We start from the raw sequence: 10,350 nt of genomic DNA, 5'->3' as shown, positions 1-10,350 counted from the left end.
CCAACCAGAACTAGAAACCCTGTGGAAACAAGGAAGACTGAATTCTGAGTAACTTAACGGGTCAGACAGCAGCCCTGGAACACGTTTCTGAAGAAGGGTCCTGACCTGAAACAGCACCTATCCATGTTCTTCAGAGATGCTGCCTAACCTGCTGAGCTATCCCAGCACTTTGTCTTTTTTTTAAAACTAGAAACCCCGTGCCATTCTGCCTTTACCTAAAGATACCAAAGCCCCAGTCTCCTCTCCACACACTCACCAATCCCCGGCAGCAGGCTGGTGTGACACTCCACTACTCCCCGGGTCTGTAGGTGGTGGGGGAGTTCACAGCGAGCCACAGTGCTGCATGGATCTGCACATTCACCAGGTCGCTGCCTGCCCCGTGGCTGAGACGGGTACCGGGCTCCCGGGAGGAGAGCTGGCTTTAGGGGCGCGACCTGCTGCACATTAGATGTGGAGTCCCGAGCCGGCTGGCCCATAGGGACAAGAGACCGTGGGGACGGATGAGACAGCTGGCTGTTACTGGGCCCCCTCGAACTCTGATGACCCAGAATCACGAGTTCAACCGCTTTGTCAGCAAAGGAATGTACATTCAATTAATTAATCAAATTAAAACAAATCAAATTAAAACCACAGTATCAGCAAAAGTGATACTTTTGATATTCTGGGCACTTCCTGTGTTAGGCAGGAAGTGCCTTTCATCAGCTAATAAAGCCCTCACACTCGTATACTGATCCTCGGTTTATTGAGATACTGAACTTATACACAAAATGGTACAAATACAGCAAATGGTGAAAATAAAAAGCAATACAAAACTGGACAGGGTGACTGTAGTAACTCAGCCTCTGTGAATAACGTCACGGTTCCCAACCCACAGCTTGAAGTGGAGGAACCGTTGAGGGTTTAGACCGCCCCATCTTGTTGCCAGGCCAGTGTGAGTCAGACCAGTGGCCAAGTCCTGCACGAGGTCTGCGTGAGGCGCTGGCGGAATGATCCAAAGCCTGTATCACCAGCAATGCCCCACACGTCTGCATTTGCACCGAGCCACACCCTCTGGCACCGCCCGTCACCGTGAATCAGGACGTTCTGTGTCGGTGACACACGGGAACACCACGGTGAAGCTCTCCTCGCACCCAAATCCAAACTCCGGCACTTTGTGTGCAAACGTGAAAATATTTACTCCCTTGCCATGCCCCTCCCCCCCACCCCCCTCCCTCCCCTCCCCCCCACAAAGTAAAACACAACCTGAACAGAAGTAGAGATGGGGAAAGTTTGCTACGTTTCTTATGTATGAGGTGGCTGTTGGCCGGGCCGGCCGTGCTGGGGCGCCCGCCCCCCGTCCTTACCGCGAGGAGTTGGAGCTGGACCTGCTGCGGTGCCGGCGGCGGCCGGGAGACCGCGAGCGGGTACGCCGGCGGACTGGCGATCGTCTCCGTGGTGACCGGGACCTGTGGGGAGTTACAGGAAGGTGGCATTAGATCCGGCAGAGGGTCCCGGCAGCTCGCGGGCAGCACCGCACGACGCGTCCCCCACACTCACCTCCTCCTCATACGCGGGGGTGTCCTGCGCCACATGGGCGGCGGCGGTGGCATCCGGCGTGGTGGCGTGATGCGGCGGGGCAGCGGCCGGGGTCGCGGCGCAAGTACTGCCGTGGCCGTCACTTCCTGCCCGTCAATCTGACCTGCACAGGGAGAGAGCACCATGAGGGGGGGGGGGAGAACGGTGAGGGTGAGGGAGGGGGGGGAGGGAAGAGAACGATGAGGGGGGAGAGAGAGAGGGCCGTCGGGACCGGGGTGTCGCAAGGGGAGATCCTCTGCTCCCCGATGAGTGGGAGTTACAGTCACGTCACAGGCAGGCAGGCAGCTCCTCATTCCTCCTACCACGCACCACACAACAGGTCAGCACAGGAACAGGCCCTTTGGCCTACAATGCCAATGCCGAACATGATACTGAATTTAGTTAAAGAGATACAACACGGAAACAGGCCCTTCTGACCAACGAGTCCACTCCAACCATCGATCACCTGTTCACACTAATTCTACGTTATCCCAAATTTCATGTCCACTCCCTACACACGAGGGATAATTTACAGAGGCCAATTAACCTGCAAACCTGCATGTCGGTGTGGGAGGAAACCAGAGCACCCAGAGGAAACCCACGCGGTCAGAGGAAGAACATGCAAGCTCCACACAGACGGCGGTGGGGGGTGAGGATCACCCAGGTCTCTGGTGCTGTGGGGCAGTGGCTCTACCAGCTGTGCCGCCCATGTTAAGGTTGGTTAGCTGCTGCGTTGCTGGTGGGCTGATTTGGGGCTATGATCCACTGACCACTACCTCCATCCATGTGCTTCAGAGCCTTTTCTGTGTCATCGGGGTTCTCAAACTCCACGTAGGCGTAGCCCTTGGACAGGTGTGGATGCAGTCGGTCCAGGGGCATGTCGATCATCTTGATTTTGCCGTAGGTTGAGAAGATCTCCATGATGTGGTCCTGTGGGAGGGGTGGGGTGGGGAGAGAGGGAGAGCAGAGAGTCACGGACGCCCACAGAAATCAAACCACTGTCAGATCGGTTAACGCCCATCATTAAAAGCACTTACATCGTCAGAGGAAGGCAGGTGTTAGTAATCACACAGCGGCCAAATCCAACCCTGCCATCCTCTGCCTCTGTAGTCACCGGCTTTCCCCTCCCTCCCCCTTTCCCCATCACAATCTCACAACAGCTCCCTAACACACACTACTTAAACTTTAAGCACCTCTACTGGCTTTTCCCTCCTTTGGAGTTGCTCCCTCCAGAGGGGCTGAAGTGTTTTCATTATTCTACAGATGGTTTACAAGAATGTTGCCAGGACTTGAGAGGCTGAGCTACAGGTGAGGTTGAGCAGGCTAGGACTTTATTCCTTGGAGCACAGGAGGATGAGAGGTGATCTTATAGAGGTGTATAAAATCATGAAGGAAATAGACAGGGTGAATGCACAGAGTATTTTACCCAGAGGAAGGGAATCAAGAATCAGACATCGGTTTAAGGCGAGAGGGGAAAGATTTAATAGGAACCTGAGGGGCACCTTTTTAACTGAGGCGGTGGGTGCATGGAACTAGCTGCCAGAGGAGGTAGTGGAGACAGGTACTATAACAGCATTTAAAAGACCTTTGGACAGATACATGACAGGACAGGTTTAAACACAGGGCCAAACACAGGCAAGTGGGACTAGCTTAGATCGAGCAACTTGGATGAAATGGACGAGATGGACCGAAGGGCCTGTGTCCGTACTGTACAGCCTCAGCAGTTGTAGCCAACACCAGAGATCTCTCAGAGAACATATCTCAGCAGAAGGTGAGGAACAAAGTTTAAAGGAAATCGGAGGGGCCGGTTTTTGTTTAGCACAGGGTGGTGAGTGGCTGGAATGTGATGTCAGGGGTGATGGTGGAAGCAGATACAAAAGTGGCGTTTAAGAGTTTTTCAATAGGCACATGGATATGGAGGGATATGGGTCACACACAGACATAAGAAGTGCTTGAGCAAAGTAAAAAGTGTTGGAGTAACTCAATGGGTCAAGGAGCATCTGTAGAAGGAATGCACAGGCAATGTTTGGGTTGGGACCTTTCTACCGATTGACTTAATCTGTCTTAAATCAATAAATAGACATAAATAATAAATGAACATGGACAATTAATAAATAGGTAAATAAATAGAAGGATGCATACATACACAAACACACAAGTAAATTTAAAAAAATAGATCTAGGAGGTTGGAGCATAAATGGAAGGAAGTCACCATGCAAAGAGTTTTAATCTTCCTCAAACCTGCAGTCGTTGGGATGTGGGAAGAAACTGGAGCACCTGGGGGGAAACCATCACGGTCACAGGGAGAACGTGCAAACTCCACACAGACCACCTGAGGTCAGGATTGACCCCGGGTCTGTGGCGCTGGGAGGTTGTGGCTCAACACGCTGGACCACTGCTACTGACTAACAGCAGGGGCCGGAGGGGTCGAGTGGCCAGCTCCTGCCCTTTGGTTGCTAGTCTGTGATGTGGGATGGACCCCATGATCCCTCTTCAGTAAGAATGTGGATGGTTAGATGTGAAGCCCAGCATGAACCAGGTGGGCCCATCACCCCCCGTGGTACAGCGGCAGCGATGGATTACAGAGCACGGGCGGGCACCTTGGTGATGTTGCGGGTCAGCCGGCCGATGTGCACCTTGGTGGGCTGGGGAGTGGGACTTCGCTTCTTCCTCTCTTTATCATCCCGCTTCAGTGACTTCGACCTGTCAATTCAACGATGTGCAGGTTACAGGGTGGGCACAAAGGAACCGCAACGCATCGACCCGAGGTACCGCATCACACCGCACGAGGGGACCGGGTCACAGGGCACGAGGGGACCGGGTCACAGGGCACGAGGGGACCGGGTCACAGCGCACGAGGGGACCGGGTCACAGCGCACGAGGGACCGGGTCACAGCGCACGAGGGACCGGGTCACAGCGCACGAGGGACCGGGTCACAGCGCACGAGGGGACCGGGTCACAGGGCACGAGGGGACCGGGTCACAGCGCACGAGGGGACCGGGTCACAGGGCACGAGAGACCGGGTCACAGCGCACGAGGGGACCGGGTCACAGGGCACGAGAGACCGGGTCACAGCGCACAAGGGGACCGGGTCACAGGGCACGAGAGACCGGGTCACAGCGCACAAGGGGACCGGGTCACAGCGCACGAGGGGACCGGGTCACAGCGCACGAGGGGACCGGGTCACAGGGCACGAGAGACCGGGTCACAGCGCACGAGGGGACCGGGTCACAGCGCACGAGGGGACCGGGTCACAGCGCACGAGGGGATCGGGTCACAGCGCACGAGGGGATCGGGTCACAGCGCACGAGGGGACCGGGTCACAGCGCACGAGGGGACCGGGTCACAGGGCACGAGAGACCGGGTCACAGCACATGAGGGGACCGGGTCACAGCGCACGAGGGGACCGGGTCACAGGGCACGAGGGCACGCGTCACAGCGCACAAGGGAGCCGCACCGCAGCGACCCGAGGAACCGCATCACACCGCACGAGGGACCGGGTCACAGCGCACGAAGGGACCACGTCACACCGCACTAGGGATCTGCATCACAGCACACGAGTGCGCCCGGCTCACTCACTGAATCCGCCTCCAGTTATCTATGTTATATGTCAATGCTCCTACTCAGAACAAACAGATCCGTTCATGTCACTCTGCCCAGAGCACCCCCAATACACACAGAGATGTGCAGGGAACAGAGCAAGATGGACCTAGGCAGAGGAGATTCATAAAGTATCATTGAATTAGTTTCATCATGTTCAGCATGGACATTGCGGCCAAAGGGCCTGTTCCTGTGCTGTTCTATGCTGCCTATCCCACTGAGTAATGCAGCAGGGGACCAGGTCCTTCAGCCCAACTTGGCTACACCGACCAATGTACTAGTTCATATCTCTTTAAACCGTACCTATCCATGCACCTGTCCTAGCATTTTTGAAACACTATTATAATGCCTGCCTCAACTACCTCCTCTACAGTTTGTTCCATATACTCACCATCAACCGAGTGAGAATGTTGCCCTTTAAGTTCCTATTAAATCTTTCCCCTCTCACATTAATCCTATGTGCTCCGGTTCTTGATCCCCTCCCCAGGGTGAAAGACTGTGCATTCACCCTATCTATTCCCCTCATGATTTTATACATTTCTAGAAGATCACTCCTCATCCTTCTGTACTCCAAGGAATAAAGTCCTAGGTAGACACAAAATGCTGGAGTAACTCAGCGGGACAGGCACCATCTCTGGAGAGAAGGAATGGGTGACGCTACGGGTCGAGACCCTTCTTCAGATAGTCCTATGTACAAGTCCAAGCCTGCCTAACCTCTCCCTGTATCTCCCGTTCTGGTAACATCCTCGTAAATCTTCTCTGCACTCTTTCTAGCTTAATGACATCCTTCCTACAGAAGGGTTACCAATACTGAACACAATACTCCAAATGCGCCCTCAAAAACATTCCTCCGCCACTTTGTGGTTTTGCATTACAATGCCGATGTTTCATCTCCGGTTTACTTGAAGCAAGGTTCAATTATGGATTTGAAGATGTAAATTAATAGACTAGTAATTAATCCTCCAGCAAGTGAAGAAGATGCCCCAGGCCTAAGCCTAGCAGGAGGGGCTTGCTGGACGAGATGGCGCCTTGCCAAGGAGCCTGACACCAGACTGTTGGGGACTCACTTTGAGCGGCTGCGCCTCCTGTTGGCGTGTCTGCGCCGGGACGGGCTCGGTGATCCCGAGGAGCTGCTGGAACTGGAGCTGCGGGAACTGCTGGAACTCCCAGAGCGACTGGAGGCCGACGAGGAGCTGGAGCCACTGCTGGAGGCTGAGCTGGAACTGGAGCCCGAACTGGAGCTGGAGCTGAGGAGACAAAAGGGGCCGTTACCCAAGGAGAAGGAGAGGTGGGGAGACAAGAGGGGGGCATTACCCAGGGAGAGGGGAGAGGTAAGAAGGGCCATTAACCAGGGAGAAGGGAGAGGCCTGGGAAGACAACAGGGACCATTACCCAGTGAGAGGGGGATAGAGAGTGAGAGCCAGAGGGGAGAGTGGAGAGGGAGAGAGTGAGCGATCGCCAGGGAGACGAGGATGAGGAACGAGAGAGGGTGTGACAAGAGGAACTGCCCAGAGAAGGTTGCCTAGAGAAGATGCCCACAGCTGCCAAGCCCATCAGAGTGGCTTTGCAGAACACGCACATTCCAACCACCCGCCCCACCTCCACCTCTGATCCCATCCCAGTCCTTACCCTCACCCCATCCCGGCCCACCTGATCTCCCCCCCCCCCCCCATACCTGGTGCTGCTGCTCCCTGTCGAGGCACTTCTCCTCTTGCGGTTCTTGTCACGCCCTCGTTCTTTCTCGCTCGCCTCCTTGATGCCGGCCTTCTCCTTCGTCCTGTCCTTGGACTTCTCTTGACCGTGTTCTTTACGCTTGGTCGGTGACGGAGCCCTGGCCAAAACAACCCACAGCAGGAGTGAACAAACAGGCACGTTGGGGCAAACATTCATGTCTTGTGGCAGTTTGGTGCCATGGAGGAAGGGTCTGATGCCAGACCAACCTGATGGAAAGCGGCACACCTTTCAACTGCAGTGACCACCAGAGTAATCTGCACATCAAGCAGGCAGGAGTGGAGTGGTAGAGGAATAGTGGACCGCTTCGGGTTTGTCTCTTAGTGGATAAGAGTGAGTAAATTGATTTTGAGAGTAAACTGACAAGTACTAACAAAACAAACGGTGAGAGTTGTGCTGATTTATGAGAGGGTGGCTGAGGTACATGTGGGGCGGGGGATTCTTGACCTGAAGCAAGGAAAAGACAGGTCATTTTTGAACCAATGACTGGAACCAGTCTACAAGGAGCAGACACTGCAGATATCCCAAGGAGATGTGCTAGTTTCAGATAGAAGGGGGAAAAACTTGTACCAATACTATCACGATGGACAAAGCATTGAGACAACTAAGGGGAAGCAAGACAGAGGTTTCCCGGTGGCCTGTACCCAAGGGTGTTAAAAAGCAAGAGGCTTCACAGATCCATTTGTTGAGGCATTTCTGCGATAGTCCCTGCGAATTGGAAAACAGCAAATGTTACTGCCCTTGTTTGAGGAGGGAGGATGGGAGACAGGAAGCAGGGAACTGTCGACCATTAGCTTAATATCTCAGTTAGTAAGATACTAGAGTCTACAAACAAGGAATAAAATAGCTAATTATTTAAATAACAATACTCGCAAATTGAGTCTGCAGAAGGGTCCTGACCTGAAACGTTACCAATCCATTCCTCCAGCACTTTGAGCTCAAAGCAAGTGAACGTGATTTTGTGAAAGGAATGTCACATTTGACAAATTTGCTGCAATTCTTTGAGCAAGTGCCAGGCAGAGTGGATGGAGGGGACCTGCAGACAAAACGCCCTTGCATTTCCAGAGGGCATTTAATATCTCTAAACATAAAAGTGTGTGTGTGTGTGTTATCACATCTTCACGAAAAAACGACGCGGTAGTGGTAAATTGTTTACATATTCCGGTAGACATTTTCCCCAAAATCGCCTTATCTGAAAATTTCATGTTTTATATCTCCAGTTAATAATGGAAATGTTCACAAATCTGACAAAACTTTGAATTAAAAACGACCGTCTTTTGCTGATGACATCACAATGGGTCTGCGTTCCTTCTTCCTCGTGCTGTGTGTGACATCAACCCCCCAACCCCTCCCTCCTCCCCCCCGTAATTCAAAAGACGCAGACGGAGATGAAGTCGGGCCATGAACTGAAGACCAAAGATCATAACTGAAGACTGCGGCGGCCCAACTCGCGATCCTTTGGTCGACGTTCACCCGCCCGCCTTCGTGTCGGTGCATGGTGGGGAAGTTGCTGCCGCTATCTGCCTATCGCTGCCCTCTCTCTACCTCTGCCTCTACCCTCTGCCTATGTCCTCTGCCCTCTCTACCCCCCGCCCTCTTCCTCTCTAGCTGCGCCTGCGAGTTGGGGGCTATGCGTGAGTGGATAGGGCGAGTAAAAGGAGCGAATGAATAATATTAATATAATATCAAGGGGGGGGTGGTTAGTGTGTGTGACACCGCAGGGGCAGATACAGAGGGCAGGAAGGGAAGAGAGAAGGGGAGGAGGGAGGGAAAGAAAGAGTGTAAACGAGCAAAGCACAGAGGGATCTTGGTGTTCTTGTAATTGAAACATTAATTACAACAAACATCATGCTGGCCTTTATTGCCATGGAGTTAGTGTTTATAAATAGCGTGGTATTGTTACAAGGGTGCTGTACTGTCCAGTTACAGTCTCCTATCCTGACAGGGAGCGACAAGGTCGATGTCAAGATAGTTGGACAGATATATGGATATTAGATATATGGATATTAGAGAGAGATACACTAAATACAAGCGTATGGTACCTGCCCAGTATGTTAACTTGGTGGGCATGGACAAGGTGGGCAAAAGGGTCAGTTTCTTTGCTGTACAGCTCTATGACAGATTCCAAAAGTGGGAGAGATGCAAACAAGGGGACAGAGTTACAAGATTAGAAGGCACTCATTTAAACCTGAGTACACATAACATTTTCTCACACAAGGCGATGAATCTTTACCCCAGTGGGTTGCAGAGGTGAGAACACTGAGGTTGGTAACTTTTTGACAGATCGAGGAATGGAGAGTAATGGGGATGTGGCCCAGGAGAGGAGACTTGGGGAAAATCAGCCGTGATCACATTGAATGGCAGAGCAGACGAGAAACCATGCTCCTGTTTATCAATTACACTGCAGACTCACACAAGCTGACTGGCTTACTCTGTGGACACCCCAAATATTTCCTATTAAATCTTTTTGTTCAATAATTCATGGATTTTCCTTCAAACCTACAATGAAAAGATAATTGAATATTTATAACTGTAGTGAATGTCAAGTGTGTATAAATGTAATAGCCACATTTTATGAATGTTCGCCATTTTAAAAACTATTGAAAGTGGAAGCCAATGTGTCGAGGAGAATGGACAATGTTTTGCATGTCAACAAATTTCTCCCCCCTTATCCCTTGGCTGCAAGGGGGGGGGGTATAAATGATGGAGGGGCAGCTTCTACATATAACAAATCACAAAATGCTGGTGTAAAATGAGAGTACACCCAGATGTTTGGCGTTTGTCAGACCCGGGGGCACTCTGGCTTCTGGAATAGGTTGTAGGCGCTGTATAAATGCATATTGTTGTTATTGCTGCTGCCAGATCAATGCCAACATTAGCCGGCCTGGGGAGGAGCTACACTCACAGCCCAGTCCAGCCTGGGCCCCGGGTCGGGAACTGGCCGAGGACTGCCGGTCCGCACGCACGTCCTGTGGGCCCGGGCTCCGGTCTCCCCCCTGAACCGGCCACGCTAGGCCTCAGGCTTCAGTGTCCGCTCCGATTCTATTCTCCCGCAAAGGAACATTCATCCGATGGAAAGTGGTCACGGCGCCACAGCCACAGTTTGTGGGAAATACGATGGCCCGGGTTCCGCGGCCCTGAGCCACCCCCGGCCGCGGATGGAGCCGGATTTACATCCACTTACATTCCTCAGTTTCTCGGTCCCCGCCGCCACCTTGTCCCGCTTATAGGTCGTCACCGACCCACGCCGCGTCATCACCCGCGCCTTACGTCAGCTCGGCATCGCTGCAGTACCTCTGGTACTCGGTAGAGGGGGGCAGTGGACCAGCCGGGACACATGGCAGAAATAGGTTGTGTTGGGCAGTTTACAACCCAGCAAGATGAATATTGATTTATCTAATTTCAAGTAACCCTTGCATCCCCGTTCCTTCTAAGCTCTCGTCGTCGTACAGGTGTCACTGTCT

At 52.8% G+C, this 10,350-nt stretch overlaps 1 protein-coding gene across 1 annotated transcript; it reads right to left on the bottom strand.

Moving 5' to 3' along the window:
- Positions 1-723: 723 nt before the first annotated feature.
- On the bottom strand, positions 724-10,212 carry rnps1 (RNA binding protein with serine rich domain 1). The gene is made up of 7 exons (XM_033040678.1): positions 10,071-10,212; positions 6,831-6,986; positions 6,223-6,402; positions 4,155-4,257; positions 2,331-2,484; positions 1,537-1,678; positions 724-1,445 (listed from the first exon to the last, which is right to left on the bottom strand). Coding segments are annotated over exons 1-7 (843 nt in total). The 5' UTR covers positions 10,073-10,212; the 3' UTR covers positions 724-1,339.
- Positions 10,213-10,350: the final 138 nt, after the last annotated feature.

The sequence above is a fragment of the Amblyraja radiata genome, chromosome 22 (assembly GCF_010909765.2).
Source record: "Amblyraja radiata isolate CabotCenter1 chromosome 22, sAmbRad1.1.pri, whole genome shotgun sequence".
Classification (NCBI taxonomy): domain Eukaryota; kingdom Metazoa; phylum Chordata; class Chondrichthyes; order Rajiformes; family Rajidae; genus Amblyraja; species Amblyraja radiata.
This window is presented reverse-complemented; position numbering and strand designations above follow the sequence as displayed.